Genomic DNA, 22,270 nt, shown 5'->3' with positions numbered 1-22,270 from the left:
GCAAGGCAAGCACTCTACCAATTTTTCAAAAAATTTTAGTTTGTGTAAAATATATGTTATGGGCTATATTTTTTTTCATTCAAAATGAAAACAATTTTATTCCCATAGAAAAAAAATAATGCTTAATTGTATCCACTTTTACCTGGCTTATTAGTTACTAATCTGGTTATCTGGATATATTTAAGAAAAAATAACCCCAAAATAACAATCTGTGTTTTCATTTTTCACACTTGTACTCATTTGGAGTTCACAAAATACATTCATAGTGAATACAATGAGATACTGAGTCCCACCATAGACAAATTGTTATGGTTTGGATGTGAGATATTCCCCAAAAGCTCACATGTGAGACAATGCAAGAAAGTTTAGAGGATGGGGTTATAAGAGTCTTAACCCAATCAGTGAATTAATCCCCTAATAGGGATTAACTGAGTGGTACTTGGCTGGAGAGATAGGAATTGGGGTGTGGTTTGGGGTATCTGTAACTGCCAAGTGAAGACCTCTCTCTCTGCTTCCTGATCATCATGTGAGCTGGTTCCCTCTGTTACTCTTCTCTGCCATGATGTTCAGCTTCACCTTGAGCCACAAGGAATGGAGCCTACTACCTATGGATTGAGACCTCTGAAACTGTGAGGCCCCAAATAAAACTTTCCTCCTCTAAAATTGTTCAGGTCAGATCTTTTAGTCATAGCAGGAAAAAAAAAAACAAAAAAAAAACACCTGACTAAAACAGAAATCAAGAACTAAACCCAGGACTCTGAGGCCCAGACCAAAGGTCTTTACATATACCCATATTTCAGAAGTAGAAGAGGAGTCAATAAAGTTTGAAAAAAATGTTCTCTTGGATCTATAAATGAAAAATTTACCTGGAAATGTAATCAAACTTATGTAAAACAAGATGTGTAGACTGGATCACCCAGTGCCACTTAGCAGTATTCCATTACCAAATAAGATCCATGAAGATTTTTGCCAATGTATAAGAAATCATATTTATAAGGCTAAACCTTACCCATTGTAGGAGTCAGCCACAATTTTTTGAGGTGCAATAATAGATGGTGGAGTAATTTCCTCAAAGTTTGAGCAGTTTTCTAAATCACAGACACATACCTATAGAACCAAAAATATATCAGTAGGATTAATGTCTGTCTGTGCTCAATCTGGCCAACAAGTATTTTCTGAGTCCCTGTTCTATGCTTGGAATTGTGCTACTCACTAAACACTTCACAAAATAAAAGAAGCCCTTAAAATCCAGTTCTATATCCTATATCCTAATGAGTTCATATTCTATTGGTATCAGTGAAATACAAGTACCTATTTTCCAGGCTTGTGAGACACCAAACTATTTTTAAGGTGTAAACCATATCCAAGCTTATGTGCTTCCAGGCATAGTGATATTCTTGGCTTGCTGTGACAAGCCTGTACCTTCCAAAGAAATATAACTTGAAACACATCAAGGTTATATCTTCTCTAATGCTTTAGTACTACTTATTTTTAGAGGCCTACTACAGTTGCCCTGGGTTATAATATAATTAAAAATGCCTCCAACTGACTTTGATCCTGATGGATAGTTTTATCTAATGATAATACCAGTACTGCCACTATCTTATCATGGATAAATTATCATTAATATTAACTCACAACTCTGGAAAATCATAAATTAAAATGTTCTATTAGTATGGCAAGACTAGTCCTAGGTAAAGGCTAGATACTCTTGCAGACCAGATTTAGGATTGATTGCTACTTTAATGTCCTAAGTAAGTACTAAGTGAGTATGTATTGGATGAGGGAATTGTGTTTACTTTTAAATATACCAAGATATGCGTATCAGTATATATCTACGTTATTCACTTTAAATTCTGAGACTAACCAGTCCATCCATGATGAAATATATTCTCTGGTAGAGCCAGTCTATAGAGATGGAAGAAATTAATCCTGAACCTCTATAAAAAATTCTCAGGTCAGACACATCAGACATGTTGGCAGCTTCCTTCACCCAAATGAGAGCTCCTTCAGAGAAATAAACAACTTGCTGGTGGACATTAACTGATATTCCTAAAAGAGGCACACAAATACATGCACATTATTACATAACAACCAGGACAAAAAAAAAGAGTTTACATGATATTTATTTCTTTAATGTTTAATAAAGTAATCAGATTCTATTTTAGAAGAAAATGTTATTGTAAATTATTCTTATGTGTATAGAATAGATTATAAGAACTTAAAAGAGTATATACTAAAAAAATTAAAAATGGGGGTTTTTTGTTTTATTTTATTTTTTGTATTTTGTTTTTTATTATGTTTGTTTGTGCTGTTGTTTTTGGTTTGGGTACTAGAGAAAGAAGCCCGGGCTCCTTCGTGCCAAGCACATATTCTATTACGGAGTGCTCCTCCAGACCCAAAATATGTTTTTAATATTCCTCCAATCTAGAAGCATTTCCTCTAGAAATTTCAAGTCTTTCTTTTCACCTTAAGGAAACATTTCTTTCTGATACTGACCTGTAATATTATGGTGTATAACATCTGACCAAAGGCAATGTGCTTCATCTACTAAGTGCTTTAAAGATCTCTTTCTTAGAGAAGTTTTTCTGGATAAAAAGAGCCACTGTTCCTCTTCTTGAACTGAAAAGCAATATGATTTTTAGGTAAACAGACCAAACAAATGCACACTAACATACACACACACACAAAAAAAAAAAAAACATATCAACACTACCATTCAAAGCAAAGGGAAATCATGCTTAAAAGAGCCCAAATATTCTCTGAAGGCACTAGGGCATATCATCTATGGTATAATCCACATTTTTCCATGGTTAGAGGTAAGAAGTACTGTGGCAGGCAAGCAGGTCTTGTGTGTGTGTGCCCTTAAGTACCCCCAGAATTATATCACATGAGGTATTACCATTCCCAACATCCTTGCCCCAATAGGAGCTCCACTCACTGTCCCCAGACAGGAGCATTGGTTGGTAGAAGTAGTCCATTCACAGCCAAAACAGGTTGGTGCATAACACACACACACACACACACACACACACACACACACACACACACATAGACAGACATTGGTTGTATCTATGTTGTCTTCAATATCCCTCCCTTTGAGGCAGGAGAGACCAAGGCAGGGTCCATGGCTGATGAACACTTTCAGGCCAATTAATGTTGTATTGCAATAATCACATAACAACCTTAACACAGATCTATATTTAACATGCCCTTTGGATATACTTCTTGCATAACAAAAATACCTCTCCTTTCCTAGAGTCTAGGAACAGCCAAAAAAAACTAAAGGCTGGTGATAGATGACATTCAATACCCTCTGGCATAGGCATGTGCAGATGAGGGTAAGGGGCGGTCAAGTCAACAAATGGAGTTCTGGTGAAAACAGCAGACTCCTAGAATTATAAGTCCTAGACTGTTGTTCCAAACCATTTTACTAATACTGGCCCCAAATGTCTAATGCTTCTTAGAAAGCATTTTCATTTATTATTTTGCTCATATAGGCATAATACAGTAAGAATTTAACCACTCAGGGCCATGGTTAAAATATTAAAGCCAAAAAGCTATCCTTTTATTTTATTGCTGCAAAACAATAAAAAAGATGATTTGGTAGATTAAATATTCAAAATGGCAAAATATAAATTATCGAACTCCAGATATACTTAAAAACTTATGGAGACTGCAGAAATAAGATGTCTGATAGGACTCCGAAAACAGAACATAATGTAGGGAGTAAGGAAATAAGGCTATGTGCATCCCTTAGGTGTATAAAAATAAGTCACAATCCTTGTGATTTCAGTTGAAACTAAGCATTTGAGACTTTTTTTTATTCTTAAATTTTTAAATTCTGTTTTTTAAGTTCTTAACTTCTAACATGAAAACTTCTAATTTAACCACTTAATTCTATTTGTCAAGTACTTAACCACTTAAAATCAAACGTTTAAAGTACCCAAAATTGACATACATTTGGGCAGAAGAGGAGGGATCTTGAGGTCTACCAGATGACTCAATACCACTGAATTCTGAACCTACCTTTGTCACCTTTAACTTCTATGTAACAAAAGCGCGACCCTGGGCCATACCTGCTAGGGATGATGTGGTAATACTAGATTCTGCTTCTGGCCCCTCACCAACTTCATTTACTGCTGCAATAGAAAACCTATTCCAAAAACAATTTGGAGAGATGTGTTTCACATGGCATGGTGTGAACATGAGATATAAATAGAAGAAGCAATAACATTTCTATTTAAAGGACTGTGTGGCAATGCATATATCTAGTTACTTAGTGTCACTGCTCAGCACTAAAATGACCATCAATCACATCCTTGTTTGCATTTCCCACGGAAGAGTTCAGGGTCATTGAGGTCAAAGCTGAACTCTACTATCTGCATAACCCCCATTCTTCCTCTAATTTAAAGATCCCTTAGTAAATGCCACAGAAGCTAACAATGATAAAATAATCCCCAATGGTAAATAAAAATATCATTACCAGAATTTTTCCTCCTTACTTTGTTCATGTTGGATCTATTGAAGAAATGTCATTTGTGATATTTATGATGTTTTTATTAGCTTAAACTTATATGGATCCTCTAAATAAAACAGAAGCACTTTTTGCTGAGGATTATGTGATCTTATAAGCATAGAAGTTCCAAGACTGGAACCCAACAGCATGGAGTCAGTGACAATTCTCAAAATATATTTAAACTATGTTAGTTATTTAAAAAAAATAATTATGCTTACAGCCATGTTGCCTACATTTTCCCTTGCATCAGTCCACTGAAATCTTACCTGTAGGTGGTATTTGGTAAAGTAGAGTAAAACTGGAAACTGGTTCTCTGTGTTCCTGAATCTAGTTTTTGGTTTTTGCTGATCAACCTTAAGTTATAACCCAAAATAGGTCCACCTGGGAATTGGGGTGGAGCCCAGCTGACTTCCACAGTATCCGGACTTGAACTTTCAATATTCTTAATGAATGGAGCAGTTTCAGGAACTAGAAGAAATAATGACATAATGAAAAATGGAAATGTACAGGATTTATGATCTTAAAATAGTACAGGAAAAAAATCTCAGTTTTTGAAAAGTTAACAGAATTTTTTTTTAATGGTACTGAAGATAGAACCCAGGAGCTCTCTACCAATGTGGTACAAGCCCTTTTTACTCTTTCTTCTAAAATAGTGTCTCACTGAATCACCCCGGCTGGCCTTGAACTTGCAATCCTCCCACTTCAGCCTCTTGAGTCACTGGAATTACAGGCATACACCAGAAGACCTAGCCAGAAATAAAATATTTTGGCAAATACTCAAAATATGTGATAGAATATGGTAAGAATCCATGATCTGCAACTCTGGATCACTAAATCATACCAATTAAATATTAATGTTTACCAAAAGACTCCTTCAAATGTTATTTTCTTCACTTCTAATGTATGACATAAAATAAAATTTTAAAGTATACAAACAGAATAAATATTCTAGCAAAAGGGTTGTCAAAACTCTCTAGAGACCTAAATGTATTGAATCCAGGATGGAACCAAGTTAAGAAGGAGAAGAGAACCTGAACAAAAAGGTCCTGGGATCTTTCCCTCCTGTTGCTGTAGTCACACTGGTTTCAGCTGAAGATGTGGATTCAGATAGGCCAAAATTGGATCAGTCTACTTCACTCTTGTGGCCATCAGCTCTGGTGATCCAGACAATACCTTCCTTATCCCCTCAAAGTCCCTGAGAAACCAGGTGACTTGGCCACAACAGTGCCCCCACCCTTGCCAAGAATAAAAGCACGAATTGGATGATTAAACATTCATTGACAAATATCTTCATAACACTCTGTGGCTCTATGTATTCATTCACATTTGTTTTAACAGGAAAGAAGGAATCATCTCCCACTGAATTAGAATCAAACTGTCAAAAAGAAACCTAACCCATTAGGGTCATTATGCCCAGATATGATCTGTTCCACTTCAGGCAAGTTAAATGCCACCAACATGGCATGATGTGTAATAGTTCAAATGCCTCCACAACAAATCCCCCAAGAAAGGGTGGCATTCCTTGTCTAACCATCATCCTCCTAGTTAAGGAATTGTCTCCTAATAAGCCCCAGTTAAAGCAAACACAATCTAAAAATCACACAATTCTCATAGCTGTAAGAGAATAGGACTAGAAGACAATGAACACAGAGCAGATAAGTTTCTAAGTTTTGACGTGGCTAGAAAAGTGAGGGAGAATCTTAAACATGAGATGCTCTGCATGGAAAAGATCCACACCAGGTGTGGAAGACTTGGAGGGAACATGGGTTATCGTTTCCAAAAGAAAGGCTAAGAAATGGAAAGCGAAGTTGGTCTTCTTCATTACTTTAGTTTGACCAGCCATGAGAACTGAACCATGGTAGCTCTCCAACTCTAGAAAATGTTTCAGCAATGTTGGAGTACATGAGGCATTGCTTGGAGCAGGGAAGAATCCACGTATTACATTCTGATCTGGAACTTTACAAACATGGCCCTAGACCAATGTCTAATGTTCTAAGCAGAGATGGTCAGAGAATAATCAGCACAGCAGCCACACAAACCCTGAGACTTAATAAGCAAGAACAGGGCTCTCATCAGGGAAGGCAGAGATGCCCCAACCAATTTCATCAGCTGCCCAGCTCTGCTGAAATCCAAGACCAAGCTCCACTTGAGGCTCTCTGGACACAGTCATATCTCTGGGACTGAGAGGCAGGGTGCCCATGCATCCTGAAACAAGTCTTCCTGAGCTGCCTCAGCTAACTCTAATGTATCAAACAAGTCTCCCTGAGTGTGTGCCCTAGCGTCGCTCACTGCAGGGCTTCAAGGCTGGAATTCCTTCCCTGGTAGAGAAGTCAGATCTTCAAAAAAAGAAATCAAAAAATACACCCATATACATACTGTTTCTTTAAACTTGTCTTTGATGAAATGTTAAAAATATTAGAATAGCCTCCCAGTTGGTCTAACTTTCCAATCCCCCTTATCCCCTCAATTCATTCTATGTAGTTGCCAAAATTCTTTTTTTAAAGACCATATAAAGCAATTACTCTTTTAAAGCCTTCCATAACCCCCAACTGCTTTCTAAATAAAGCTTTCCATTCAATGTTTTTGGAATCTGGACTTAGTCTCTTTCCCACTGTTATTCTGTTTCTCTTCCTGTATCCTATGGTTCAAGCAGATGGAATACTCACTTTTCCCCCTGATGCCTTAGAATTCAATCTCTATAACTCTACTCATATAGTCAGCTGGGTCTCACCTAATGTTCAAATCAACAAATGAAAACCTCTTCCAGAAAAATTTCTTTGATATTTTGTTCTAGAAATATCTCCCTCCTCTGAACTTCCACAGGAATTTGTCAGTACTTCTGATTAAAATTATTTTTATTAAGAGTTATTTTATTTCAGGGTCATTTAAGCATGTGCTTGATCTCCCCTGTAAGAGAGTAAGCTACTTAAAGACAGAATCAGATCTATGCATATATAGATACCCCATAAATATATTTTAAATGTGACAACAGCAGCATTTATTTAGAACTAGTTGGGGCTGGGGTTGTGGCTCAGCGGTAGAGTGCTTGCCTTGCATGTGTGAGGCACTGGGTTCCACCCTCAGCAACACATAAATAAATAAATAAATAAATAAATAAATAAATAAATAAAGGTATTGTGTTATGTACAACTAAAAAAGTTAAAATAAAAGAACTAGTGTTGCTTTAAGAACATAGGAGCATTCCAAAGAGAACAGTTTAGTTAAACTACATTTTGACAGAGCAATATTCTAAACAAAGTTGGGAAAAATAGTGAAGCTGTAATCAGGCAGAAAAGATAAGTTTGGTTACTTTCCAGAGATAATGAAACTGTGTCATTAATAACCCTCATTTCTGAAACACTTCATCACTTAGTTATGAGACCATGAGCTCCAGAGTTTCTTCCTCCTTACTGGCTTTGGTCTTCCTCTTCTTGACCTTGTTGCCAAATATTGGGATGCTCCAGGGTTAAAACTTGGCCCTCTCCTCTTTTCAACATATATTTATTCTTATCCTATAACCTCCAGGCCCATGGTTTGAAATCACATCTATATGTGCATGAAGGATACATTGGTATTTAGGGTATCTCTAACCTACCCCCTGAGTTCCAAGTTCACACATTTAATTGCATCTTTGGCCACTCCATTTGAATGTCTGATAGGCATCTCAAATTTTACTTGGTCAAAACAGGCATTTGATTTTCCCTAGGAAAGCTGCCCCCGCACCAGTCTTCCCTCCATCTAAGCCACATGGCTCTCAGGCTGCTAAGCGTGCATCCGACCTTCTGGTCCAAGCTAGGAAGCGGTCCCAGAGTCATGAAGCAGCAGAGTGGCAACCTTGGTGAGTTGGAACACAGGCAGCAAGCACCACTTGTGCTCATGTGGAACCTGCCAGGCAGGTATGGTTATCCTGAGGCACTGGGAACTAAGGTACACTGACTTGTCACCCTTCAGTGACCAGGCCTGGGCATGGTATCTCTCCTGGAGAAGCCCACTCCTTGCACCTCTATAGCCAGGACCTGCAAACAGATCATCAGGACATCAACCTCCCCCTTCCTGAGGGTAGAAAATGGAAGTGGGGCAGACCTGAATGGAAGTTGGGATTCAAGAATTGACCAACAGCATTAATAATTTTCCAAACTCGAATTAGCTTAAGTTGGGACCAATACAGTGACTCAAGTGCTATATAAACCCCTAGACTAGCACACTCAGGGAGAAAAAGCCTGCTCTTGAGTTCTCTTCCTGTTTCTATTCTTCAACAAATCCTACTCTTACACTAACTCATCCTGGTCTGTGGATTTCATTCTTGGAATTCACAACACAACAACCCTGAAAGAAGGATTTGATGGTGAGCTCCTGGGGTCTGCTGCAACCCTGGAGAGAATAGCCCACCATGAAGAGCTGCAGCACTTCTCAGCCACAGAGGCCTGCACCTTACTCAGACCCCACCTTGGAGCAGAAGAGAGAAACTCCAGTCTCACCTGCTGGGAGAAGCAGGGAATTAAGTTACATCTCAAAACTTCATCAGTAGTTTCAAAGTTTCATCAGTAAATGGCAACACCCAGGTGTTCAGAAAAACTCTAAGTTATGGAGATTGATCCTCCATCCTCCTCACCAAATCCATTCTTCAACTCCATCAGCTCTATCCTCAAAATATATGGCAAATTTTTTCACCACCTCCATCATGACCACCCTAGTCAGAGCCACCATCATGACTTGCTTGGACTGTTCCCTCCTTCCCTTGGCCTATCTCCACCCACCAGTCTCCATGCAACTGCCAGAATGAAAATTTTAAAACTTGAATCAATCCTAAACCCCTAGCTTAACACTCTCCAAAGACTTGCTGTCACACTTAGAATAAAAACTACATTCTTTATGACAGACTATGTGGCCCCATGTGACCAGGCCTCTGACTACCCTGTTGTATCTCATCTCCTTCTCTCCATCTTACCCACTGCCTTCCAGCCTCATCAGTCATTCCTCAAATAAACTCAGCTCATTGCCAACGCTGCTCCTTGGTCCTTGCTCTTCCTTCCTGGGAAACTCATTCCTGGGTATCTGCACAGCTTCTTGCCTCTATGTTATTTAAAGCCCTGAATAAATGTCATTCCCAGAGAGGCCTTCCCTGACTAGCTTTTCATCCAAACTAGGTCTCCTCCTCAGACATTCTTTATCACTTATCCTGTATTATTTTTCTTTTTATTCCTTACTCCTATGCAAAATTATACTATATTGATTATTGAGATATTTTCTTATTCCTCCTGTCATACCTATTTGAATCTTGTGTAAATACTCCTGTCTCTTACCCACCCTAGTTCTCCTTACAGAGAAACACAAGTTCCTATTCATTGGTAACAGCCATTGCTGTCAGGTGGAGGTAATAATTCAGAGATTTTTTTCTTTGGTACCAGGGATTGAACTCAGGGGCACTCCATCACTGAGCCACATCTCTAGCCCTATTTTGTATTTTATTAAGAGACAGAGTCTCACTGAGTTGCTTAGTGCCTCACTTTTGCTGAAGCTGGCTTTGAAACCGTGATCCTCCTACGTCAGCCTCCTGAGCTGCTGGGATTACAGGCATGCACCACTACACCCAGCAAGTTCAGAGATCTTGAAAGAAATGTTTTGGTTTCTTTATCCTTTCCTGTCTAATAAAATCAGCAAGAGGCAGCAATTAGTCAGCTTTGCACAGTAAAACTTTCCCTTCTAAAGTCTAAGCTGGGTCTAAGCAGGTTGTTAGCAATTCATCCCACTTTTTTTTATGCTAAGCTACATCATCCAACTTAGACTTTGTCATAAATAATGATGATATTCCTGCACCCATCCGCAGACCTATATGCATTATCTTTCATTAGTTCAGAACTCAGGAAGAAGGATGCTACTTATTGAATTCTCTCACAAAGTCAATAAATACATTTGCTTAATTACTTCTCTGCCTTCTCCAGTAGCTGGATTGTAAATCCTTCAAGTATTTGGACTTCAGCTGCTTTTGTTCCTAGAACAATAACTGATATAATTGGTGTTTGAAGAAAATTTGTAGAATGAATGAAAAGAATATCTGATCTTCCTCTGATGATATTAAAATTATAATACCCAAATAACCAACTTCTGAAGGGAAAAAAAAAACAAGCAATGAGCTTAATCTTTTCACAGATATAATTGCTACATAGCCCCCCAAAATACTATAACCTAAGTAGCAGAAAGACTAAAAAATATCTCAAGACATAAATATAAAACCAAACACTTCTTAACACACCATGGGCCACTGTAACAGCCACCTACTAGGTCTGCCTGCTTCTACCTACCCCAACTGTCCATTCTCCATACTGCCTTTCAAAATGTATGAGAGGTCACGTCAGATCACATCACTCCTCTGTTCAAAAACCAACAGCAATCTCCTTCCACAGTCTTTACAAAGGTCTCTGAAGCTGACTGATATTCTACCCCTCCAACTCTGTGACCTTATCTGTTATTCCTGCACCTTCTTCACTTTCATCCAGCATGCTGGGTGCTTGGCTGTCCTTTGAAATGGCCAGGGATGCCCTTGCCCTAAAGCCTCTGTATGGCCATTTCCTGCCTGGATTGCTGTGTATCTAACATGTCTTCTTGACTGACTCCCTGGACTCCTTTGTTCAAATTTAACCCTCCCACCCCCAACTCAATGAGCCTTCTTCTTACCACCTTATTTAATACTGGAACAGCCTCCCCCTCTCCCAGTCCCACATTTCTAATCCTCTAAAGCACAAACTCTGGTCAAAATGTTTATTTTATGATAGCACACAGGACCATGCCATTTTAGAATATCTTCATCTTATTTATTGTATATTACAGAAAATATTGCTCTTATACCAAACTGTTAGTCCTATCAGATCAGGGGTCATTGTTCTGATCACAAAGGAATAGATTTATTTTATTACTCAAAATAAAAACAAATTAAACCAAAGCTTTGGAATAATGTCCTTATTCCATAACAATGTATGCATGTCATACCTCCGTAAGGATGTGTCCTGTAACTGGGACTTGGGGGAGAATACAACTGCAGCTGGGCTGTGAAGATCCAAACCACTCGAAAAATATATTCAGTGAAAGGATGCAGAGACTCTACCTCATAAGAGAGCTTGGTCACAGCCTAGATCCATGAGAGATCAATAATCAGCATTTATTATATCACCACCATACAATGTGATTTAAGAGAACAGGTTAATTTGTAGAAGTTGGATGGTCTTTTGGATATTGGGCCACCTAGATCCTGCCAGGTGGGATGAAACAGAGGGCTGGAGCTTAGAAGTGAACTTAGAACCAATCTGCAAATTCACACAGAAATTGTCTTCTGAGAATATAGATTCAATTATTTGGCACTTTCCTCAACAATTTACATAAGTATTTCTGTATTATTATACTTGGTATTGTGGAACTATTTTTTTCTGAACTTTCCCATGTTTTTATTTAAAAAAAGACAGTTTTGAATGGTTATGATAGACAGCATTTGTAAACTGAAACAAGTGCCTGTGAGAATCTTTCTCCTGCCCTTGATCCTAGATGTAGTCATTTAGGAGGCATGGGCTGATAATGACCAATGAAATAAATGCTTATGTGATTCTGGTCTGAAGAAATTTAATATGTGGCCAACATTATATATTCTTCATAAAATAAAGAGTTTACAGAGTAGCCAAAGTTGAAGCTCATCTACTCCAACCACTTATGCTTAAATCTTTTTCTAGAATGCCTATATGTAGTTTCCCCTTATTCATGGGGAGACTACATTTCAAGACCACAGAATATAACTGAATCCTCAGAGAGTACCAAACCCTATATACAAACACTGTAATGTAAATACTGTGAGAGTTCATCTGGTAACCTAGGCAGCTACTACTAACGGTATAACAGATGGGTATATGCTGAACAAAGGGATGGCTTACTTCCCAGGGAACAGAACAGGAATCCATAAAATTTCATCATGCTACTCAGAATGATGTGCAATTTAAAACTTGATAATTCTTTATTTCTGAAATTTTTCATGTAATATTTTTGGAACATCATTGATTGCAGATAACTTCAGAAATAAAATTTACAGATGGAAGGGGAACTACTATAATTAGATGTAATATTTTGGCACTTGAATAATTTGGGAGTTTTTATTTAGATACAAAGACAATTTTGCATACCTCAGTGTAGGTCCAGCTTCCTGGAAGTTGCTCATATTTCCACTGAATGATGTATTTTATTCCAGAAATGTTAGCAGATTTCCATCGTAATGTCACACTATGGTTTCCAATGGAAGAAGCAAAGGGTGCTGTAGGAAGGTCTGTATTTTCTGGGGAGAAAACAAAGTTTCACTCACCATATACTCCTGTCCATCAAAGCAGGAGAAACATAGGATTGTTTAATCTAGTGTTATCAGCATTCTCTAATCACTCACCTGAACAATAAGTGGTGTACATTTTCAAGACAGTCTTCCCTTCTTTTAAAAGGCAACTTGAAGTGTTTTGAGACCATCCAATTTTCTCTTATTTTACCACTTTCTTAGTAGCAAGAATGGGAGGTACCAAAAGCATGTCATAGCACAGCAGAACCATCTGTTGCCAAGGATATATACCCCAAGGCAGTTTTTAAATTTTATACTATAATTTTGCTGTTACTACGCATCTTGTCAACAAAATTTTTATATATACAGAGTTACTGCATTTATGGAAAAGGACTCTACATCCCACTGTTTTGCATTATAAAACATTTCATGATTTCTAAACATTTAGATAAATTACAATATGCAGGATACATTTAATGGATGCAACTTGCCAGGCACTGTACCAGAGGTTAGATTCCTGCATGGTATGTACCACTGGGATGAATTTTATATATATATATTTTTTAGTTGCCAATGGATTTTTTTACTTTATTTGTTTATTTATATGTGGTGCTGAGGATCAAACCCAGGGCCTCACACATGCCAGGCAAGGGCTCTACCACTGAGCCACAACCCCAGTCCTGGGATGAAATTCTTTTACTTTACTTTTTTTCAATTTATCCAAAATTGTGATGAATTTCCCACTTCAACTTTGTTATAGAAAAAAAAATCACTACTTTGTTTGAGAAAGACTGGTAGGTTTGGTAAGAAGTTTAAAATTCTTAAATACAAATCCCGAGACTAACAATCTTTCTTTGAAAAGAAAATTCTTATCCCTACAGGTAATGGATATAGACTAATTAAAGTCCATACTCTCCAATCAAAAAAAAATTAAAGACATTTTCATCTGAGGGGCCAGTTCACAAAACAGTCTAGCATAACCCTTCTCTCCTGCTTCATCTACTTGTGGTTCATTTTGGGGGTATGAAAGCTGTATAAGCAAAGCACACTCCTCACCGCAAGTCTGTAATGGTCAAACACTGAATATCAAGGATTGGCAGGTGCTACAAATAACTTGAAGAGGATTTCAGTAATGGAGTTATCAGCAGACAAAGAAGGAAAACTGGGAAGCATCAGAAATCACAAACAGGGTAGAGGAACCAGAGTTATGTAAGTATAAGTAAATTTAATTTCACAGCTAAATAGAGACGTAACGTGTCAAAGTTTTGTGATACATACGAAAAATCAGAGGGAAGGAAAGTTTATTCTAAAATACCAAGGCAAGAGTGAGTCAAATGAAAAAGCAAAGCTGGCTGTTACACACTACTTTCATTAAGTGGAAGTCATAACATCATGACTGCAGTCAGAACGGGGTTGTAATTCCTGCTATGTCTCTCACTAGCTTTAGGCCCCCAAGAACGTGTTTAAACATTACTCCTCGATTGTCTCATCTGTCAAATGAGGTTATTTATAGTATTTATTCATCTGAAGACTAAAGGAGCTAATATTTATAAATTAATTAGAATAGTACCTGGCTCATAAATACTAAATAAAAAATAGCTATTACTATTTTGATGGATTATTAGCTATTTTCCCCCAAATGAGAAAGTGTCTAAAATTGTGATGTGCTAGAGACAAACAGAGTCTTAGATGCATAATCTTAGGTTATAATAACAAACTAAAGATACAGTCTATAAGCTTAAACGCTTTTATTTACATTCGGTACATTTCATTTGTTAGTCACACATAGAAATTGATCAACAGCCCATGAGAAATTAAATAAAGCATTGATTATACTTGTATTCTAATGGAATTAGATAATTAAATTGGCAATATAACTTTAGAATGTAAGAAAAAGGTATAAATCAAAGGTTCCAGCTTTCTCATGTCTGGAATTCTTAGCATCACAGTAATTTTTTTAGACTCTTTGGATCAAATAACTACCTAATAGTTCCATTTATTAAGTAGTGTTAACAATAAATATGTATGTCCTAACAACTTAATAGATGCTTTAAAAATAATACATATATTGAAGGGCAAAATCATATATTTATTTCATCCTTAAATAAAAACTACTTCATAATAATACATCTATGTGCCCTTTGGGCACTACATAGCTTCTCTAGTCTTATAATCTGATTAGGTATCTCCATCCTTATTTCCTGTTTCCTGTTGAGTTTCCTGTGGTACTTGCTTGTTACTCCAGAAATCACCCAAAACCCCAGCATTGCAAAGAGATAACGTCATGGAAAGGACTTCAGTGCAATGTGTTGTTTATGTCATGAACTTCCCCTAATCAACAGATCCATCAGTGTCCAACAGATGTTGACCATCCTTACATTTCTCTTGTGTCTGAATATACCCTAAGGCTCCTCACAGAGGCCCCTGTGATGCCCTGGGGCATTTCAACATACAGTTTTAAAACCACAAAAATATAAATTTTACCTACAGCTAACTTTCACAACACAGAAGGAAAAACATGTTTTAACGTGTCCATTGTCTCTCCACAGAAACATTAAAGTGGGGTTTTTGGTTTGGTTTGGTTTGGTTTGGTGGGACACTAAATAAGGACAACAAGGTGACAACATCCTTTTGATTTCCATCAGCCAAAATGTAAGGAAGAAATCAGTGAAACAAGGGCTTCAACATATGGAAGAGCCAAGCATCCCCCACAATGGAGGGAATTGTCTCTCAATGGGAGGAGACCCCAGTGATTTTTGTAAAAGATAACTGCTAACAGCCAGGCTATGACTTATCAAAGAATTGGCCCTTCAGAAACCAATGGAGATTTAATACATTATGGCAAAGCCACTCACAAACACTTAGCCTACTTTGAAATCAAGCAGAGAGAGATGATATACACTCAAATTTTCTACTTACTCAAAAGCTAACACTGAGAAGTATAGCTTCTATACATTTCACAAATTCCTAGTGCCTTTTAAGGGAGCCATGCACATATTGGGTACTCAACTGAATAACTGTTGGCAGAATAATGTAATGCACATTGAATAAATAATCCTATACTTTTAGATATTAAAACTATGGCATTTCCTAAATCAAATCTGCTCAGAATATACATCGCTCCCTCACTAAGACAGAAGGGACTATGTATACTGATCATGAGGGCAAAATCTGGTCCTAAACATAAGTCATGTGCCACATTTCCCACTATGTTGGGAAGAAGAGTCTTGCTAAGCCTCAGAATGTTCTCAACTTTTGAAATAATTTAATTTTCTCTATAAATATATTTTTGATGCTACTGAGATGTAGAAGTCTTGATATTTTAAGAAGCTTTACACTATACTTTGATAAGAGCAAGTCACTAATTGGTATAGATGCGAAATAATGGTCAAGTGCATTTTCTTACCCAGTACTTCCTCTTCATATGCACCTTCTGCACTACTGCAACCGACTTCACAGAACTCTCTCTATGGAAGACAGGTAGGACACAATTCAGTACAGCCTTTGTGCTGGTTTTGCTAATAAACTTCGAATTTGAATTCTGAGGACCTGTGTATCTTTATAGCAACTATTTCAACTGTAATAAAGTTCCCTCTTGCTAGTAAAATTAGATCAGTCCTTTCAGACTGTTTTTGAACATATTCCACAGTAAAAATAATAATACAAATTAAAAATTTTAAAAATCATTTAACAAAACAATCTAGGATACATATACACACTGAAAAGATTCTTAAAACTAACTTACTTTCCCCCATTTTAGCAGTTTTATTGAGATATATTCACATACCATAAAACTCACCCATTAAGAGCATAGTTTCAGTGGCTTTTAGTGTTATTTACAGAGTTGTGCAATCACCACCACAACATAATTTTAAAACATTTAAATCAACCCCAAAAGAAACCCTATACCTGTAAGTGTTCTTATATATTCAATTCTATTCCATTTTATTCTGTTTCAGTGTTTAATGTGACTCTTGATTTGCTGAATTGATTTTATGCCCCTCTAATGGATCCTACCCTACAGTTTGAAAAAGCACTAAGCCTGACAATGGAATTATATGTATGCCACCCTGGTCAAAGTTCTATGAACTAGAAACCTAAAATTCTAGCCTAAAATGATGCTTGTAGATTGCCTATTTCTCATGTTGTCCATGTTCTCCTTGGAAAAATTAAAAACTGACATTTATATAAAAATTGTATAATTGCTGAAGATTTTTTTTAATTTCTATTATTGGTTGTTCAAAACATTACAAAGCTCTTGACATATCATATTTCATACATTTGATTCAAGTGGATTATGAACTCCCCTTTTTACCCTGTATACAGATTGCAGAATCACATCGGTTACACATCCACTGTTTTACATATTGCCATACTAGTGTCTGTTGTATTCTGTTGCCTTTCCTATCCTCTACTATCCCCCCTCCCCTCCCCACCCCTCCCATCTTCTCTCTCTACCCCATCTACTGTAATTCGTTTCTCCCCCTTGTTTTTTCCCCTTTCTCCTCAATTCCTCTTATATGTAATTTTGTATAATAATGAGAGTCTCCTTCCATTTCCATGCAATTTCCCTTCTCTCTCCCTTTCCCTCCCACCTCTCGTCCCTGTCTATTGCTGAAGATTTTAATGGATAGCTTAATACCAATGTTAAATTTTAAGATCTACTACATAATGATGATTAACACCTTATCTCATTAATCAAAAACAGAGTATGGATCTGATGAAAGAACCCAAATCTGCAACTTTTAACAGATGCATTAACATTAACTACAGAAAAAAAGAAAAAGAACTTGGAGAAAGAGCACACATCATAAAAGCACAATGCAATCATGATCAATCTTCCTGCTTGCCTTCAATTTATAATTATTCCTAGGACAACATGTCTCATGCTGATAGTGGAAACTGTGGCACACTATATTTACCCTGAAAAGAAGGGCTGTAACTTGTAAATACTAACTTTTCAGTGTTTGATTTGTGCACTGAAAGGAAGTGGAGTCTGATAAGCCCAGGTTTGCTTAGTTAAGGATTAATTTAAATACCTTGGTTTGGGCTCAGGATAATTTAACTTTAAAGGTTAGTGTACTTTCACATGCTGTTCGCAAATTTCAGTAAAACACATTCAACACAATCCATTAACTACAGAAAATAAACCAAGCAACAACAAAAAGTATTACATAACATGAGGTTTTCTTTTCTAATAAAGAAAACCAAGGAAGAAAAAAGAGAGAAATTGAAATATAGATCATTTAGAAATATAGCTAATCCTGACAATCAGGGAAAATGGTGGCCCTATTTTTTTACAGGGGAAACATATAGTAAATTTTCCATCCATCTGAGAGTTTAAATGTTGTCTCAAGAGGAGGCAAAGCTATCAACTAGCATTCCCTTCCCCCACTTCTCAGTTCATGGAGGCAATCCAGCATTAGACTTCAAATGAGAATATCCAGTGTTCTTAAGCTCAAGTTGTCTAGAGAAAATCTAGAGAGTTGGATCTAAGCAATTTATAGCATCTGATCTGTAAGCCCCCAGATGGAACATTAATACAGCACACTCCTGGTTAGTGAGCTGCCTTTCCCACTGTTTACTCTGCCTGGGGCTATATCAGTCTGCTGTCTCAATTCCCATTCCCACTTTCACATAGTATTTGAGTTTCCCTTTTGCTCCACCCTTGGTTTCCCAGGCTGCCAGGTACCTTTTCTAACTTCTGTCACACAGGAAGACACACTCCCAACTCACCATAAGAATTGTAGCATTGTTTCCTAAAGCATTCATTCCTTTAAGAAGAGTTAAGTATTGGTGTTGATTTTACATCCAGTTACTTTGCTGAATTCATTCATTTACTTTGCTGAATTCATAATTTGATTTCTTCTTTTCCTATCCATATCCCTTTAATTTTTTTCATCTGTTTTATTGCTCTGCCTAGAGTTTCAAGAACTATGTTAAATAGAAGTGGTGAAAAAGGTATTCCTATTTCTCACCACGCACAAAACTCAACTCAAAGTGGATCAAGGACCTAGGAATAAAACCAGAGACAGAGACGTTGCGCCAAATAGAAAGAAAAAGTAGGCCCAAATCTCCATCATGTGAGATTTGGCCCCAACTTCCTTAATAAGACTCTTATAGTGCAAGAATTAAAACCAAGAATCAATAAATGGGATGGATTCAAACTAAAAAGCTTCTTCTCAGCAAAAGAAACAATCAGTGAGGTGAATAGAGAGCCTACAGAATGGGAACAAATCTTTACCACAAGCATATCATATAGAGCACTAATCTCTAGGATATATAAAGCACTTAAAAACCTTAACACCAAAAAAACAAATAACCCAATCAACAAATGGGCCAAGGACCTGAACAGACACTTCTCAGAAGATGATATACAATCAATCAACAAACATATGAAAAAATGTTCAACATCTCTAGCAATTAGAGAAATGCAAATCAAAACTATTCTAATATTTCATCTCACTCCAGTCAGAATGGCAGCTATTAAGAATACAAACAACTAAAAGTTTTGGTGAGGATGTGGGGAAAAAGGCACACTCATACATTGCTGGTGGGACTGTAAATTGGTACAATCTGGAAAGCAGTATGGAGATTCCTTGGAAAACTTGGAATGGAACCACCATTCGACCCAGCTATCCCACTCCTCAGTTCATATTCAAAGGAGTTAAAAATAGCACACTACAGGGACACAGTCATATCAATGTTTATAACAGCACTATTCACAATAGCTAAAATATGGAGCCAACCTAGATGCCCTTCAGTAGATGAATGGATAGGGAAACTTTGGTATATATACACAATAGAACTTTACTCAGCATTAAAAGAGAATAAAATCATGGCATTTGCAGATAAATGGATGAAGCTGGAGAATATAATGCTAAGTGAAGCAAGCCAATCCCCCAAAAATTGAAGACCAAATGTTTTCTTTGATATGAGGATGCTGACTCATAATGGTGATGGGGGGGTGCATGGAAGGAATGGAGGAACTTTTTAGATAGGGCAAAGGGGAAGGAGGGGAAAGGAGGGGGCAAAGGGGTAGGAATGATGGTGCAATGAGTTAGATATCATTACCCTAAGTACATGTATGAAGACACAAATAGTGTGGAAATACTTTGTGTACAATCAGTGACTTGAAAAATTGTGCTCTACATGTGTAATATGAAATGAACTGCACTCTGCCATCATGTATAACAAATTAGAATAAACAAATAATCATATATATATATATATATATATATATATATATATATATGAATAATGAAGTATCTTTTATGTGCACTGTTTTAAGCTTAAAAATATGTCAGTGCACAAGATAGGTAAATTCTCTCTGCCTTTGTGAAACTTACATTCTCAGGAAAAGACAGACAATAACCAAGGCATGTTTAGGAAAAAAAAAAAAAGTAACAAGTTTTTTTATTTTTTAAGTTAAGAAAATGAAAAATGCTATGAAGAAAAATAAAGCAAGTATGGGGCATGGTTAGACAGGAAGGAGGCTTCTTCCGTGAGGGCGATCAGGAAGGACTGTGAAGTGACCTTCAAGCCAAAACTTAAGCGATGGGAAGGAGTGGGTCTTTCAGAGATCTGCGTGGTAAGGACAAAAGCCTCAAGGCAGGAATGTGACTTCTGTGGAAAAGGAAGAGGGAAAACCCACTGGCTGGCACAGAGAATAAGACAATAAGGAATCATAAAAAAATTTTCAGAAACAATAAAATCAACTCTTGATCTTAGCCCAAAGGCTGAGATGCTGTGATAAAATCCAGTCTGTGTTTCAGATTATCAGGGACAAGCCATCTCACTTGCCATTATCATTTTCCAAGTTGTATCTCCCTAAACTTTCACTTCAAGGATGTTCCTCCAAGAAACGTGAATTGCAAAAATTTCAAGCTTCCTAGGTAGAAACGTTAGTGATGAAAGAGGATGATTGTCCAAAGCGTGAAACACTGAGTTCAAATATATCTATCTATATTACACGTATGCCTTTCTCTTCAGTCCTACTTTATTTAAATTGTAATATTTTAAAGTGTAAAATATAAAGCATAAATAGATTATATTAATCATAAAACCAACAGATAGATTACTATCTGTAAGTACAGACAATTGAGCAGTATAATGATTAATGAGGAACTGGTAACTCAGGCCACACAATCCTGGGCAGCTTCATTGCCTGAGAGATGCTCTTTCTCCCTGATTTTCCTCACCCCGGCACAATCTCCTTAGGGACTGTTCTTTGCAAATGATTTTTCTTTAATCGAATAAAAGGTCCTCAGGAAGCTTGCTTTTTAAAATCTCAATCAGGAAAGATATTTAATTGTCTATTTATGGGGCAAATCCCCCACCCCCATTTTATTTCTTCTTAGCCAGCTGCCACCTCTACCCACTCTCAAGGACAATTTGAGAAAATGTTTCAATTTAATATTTTTTATTCTTGTTTTTGTCCTCTGTTAAAAGGGAATTTTCTGCTTTACTAGGGATGATAATTTCTACCCCCTCCCCAGGCAGGATATGATAGTCCTCTTCTCTGGTTACCAGGACATTTAAATAGAACATAACAAGGTTTTGAAGTGAGAAATAATACCGCTGCTTCTTTATCACCTATTGTCAAGTAACCTAATTCTGAGGTGATGGAATCCAGGGCAGATAAGTTTAGCTGAAGAAGACTCAGTAGAAAGAGATCAAAATCCTAAGGTCTCTTAGAAGAGGAGAAAATCAAGTGCAGGAGAGAAGAGCTCAGAGGACAATAGAGACCTGCATGGAAGCCCAAGCCAGTGTGAAGTCACTCATTATCACAGCAGAGAGAAAAATTGTGTTTCAAAGTGTTGGCAAAGGATTATGTTAAATAATAAATCTGCAATTGCAAGGTTCTCTTTTAATGTGGTGAATTTCATGGTAGCACACCATATGCTTGGGGGAAGAAGACACCATTGGCAGAGATACCTCTGGACGTGCCCTTCCATTCTCCCCTCCCCTGCCAGTCCCAATACCCTTGCCCTCTGCCCAGACTCCAGGAATTATACACTTTCAAACCAGAATACAATAATATTCAGTTAGCCCTCTGTATTGGTAAGTTCTATATCTGCAGAAAAATTTTCTTAAAAACTTAATCCTGACTAAACATGTATAGCTATTTTTCCTTGACTTTATTCCCTAAGCAATCTGGCATAATAGTTATTTACATAGCAAAAATTCACATTGTATTAGGTATTGGAAGTAATCTAAAGATAATTTAAACTGTATAGGAGGGAGAGCATAGGTTATATGAAAATACTATACCATTTTGTACAAGGGACTTAAGCATCTGAGGATTTTGGAATCTACAAGGTTTCCCAGAACCATTTCAATCACCTTCAGATACTGATACATATATATTTTGTGTGTCTTATGTATATTATGTACATATATATACATGGAACACAACAAATGTTTGTTGTGATATATATAATATATAT

General features: G+C 37.0%; 1 protein-coding gene across 3 annotated transcripts in view; it reads right to left on the bottom strand.

Moving 5' to 3' along the window:
• Ros1 (ROS proto-oncogene 1, receptor tyrosine kinase) overlaps nucleotides 1-22,270 on the bottom strand; it is a 125,531-nt gene that overhangs the window by 91,444 nt on the left and 11,817 nt on the right. For all 3 annotated transcript variants that reach the window (XM_076859793.2, XM_076859794.2, XM_076859792.2), the window contains 8 exons: nucleotides 16,228-16,288; nucleotides 12,682-12,830; nucleotides 11,507-11,645; nucleotides 4,786-4,987; nucleotides 4,080-4,156; nucleotides 2,500-2,622; nucleotides 1,868-2,052; nucleotides 1,010-1,107 (listed from right to left, as the gene is read on the bottom strand). In XM_076859793.2, coding sequence (XP_076715908.2) covers nucleotides 1,010-1,107; nucleotides 1,868-2,052; nucleotides 2,500-2,622; nucleotides 4,080-4,156; nucleotides 4,786-4,987; nucleotides 11,507-11,645; nucleotides 12,682-12,830; nucleotides 16,228-16,288 — 1,034 coding nt within the window. The remainder of the gene's footprint in view (nucleotides 1-1,009; nucleotides 1,108-1,867; nucleotides 2,053-2,499; nucleotides 2,623-4,079; nucleotides 4,157-4,785; nucleotides 4,988-11,506; nucleotides 11,646-12,681; nucleotides 12,831-16,227; nucleotides 16,289-22,270) is intronic.

The sequence above is a fragment of the Callospermophilus lateralis genome, chromosome 6, assembly GCF_048772815.1.
Source record: "Callospermophilus lateralis isolate mCalLat2 chromosome 6, mCalLat2.hap1, whole genome shotgun sequence".
Classification (NCBI taxonomy): Eukaryota; Metazoa; Chordata; class Mammalia; order Rodentia; family Sciuridae; genus Callospermophilus; species Callospermophilus lateralis.
This window is presented reverse-complemented; position numbering and strand designations above follow the sequence as displayed.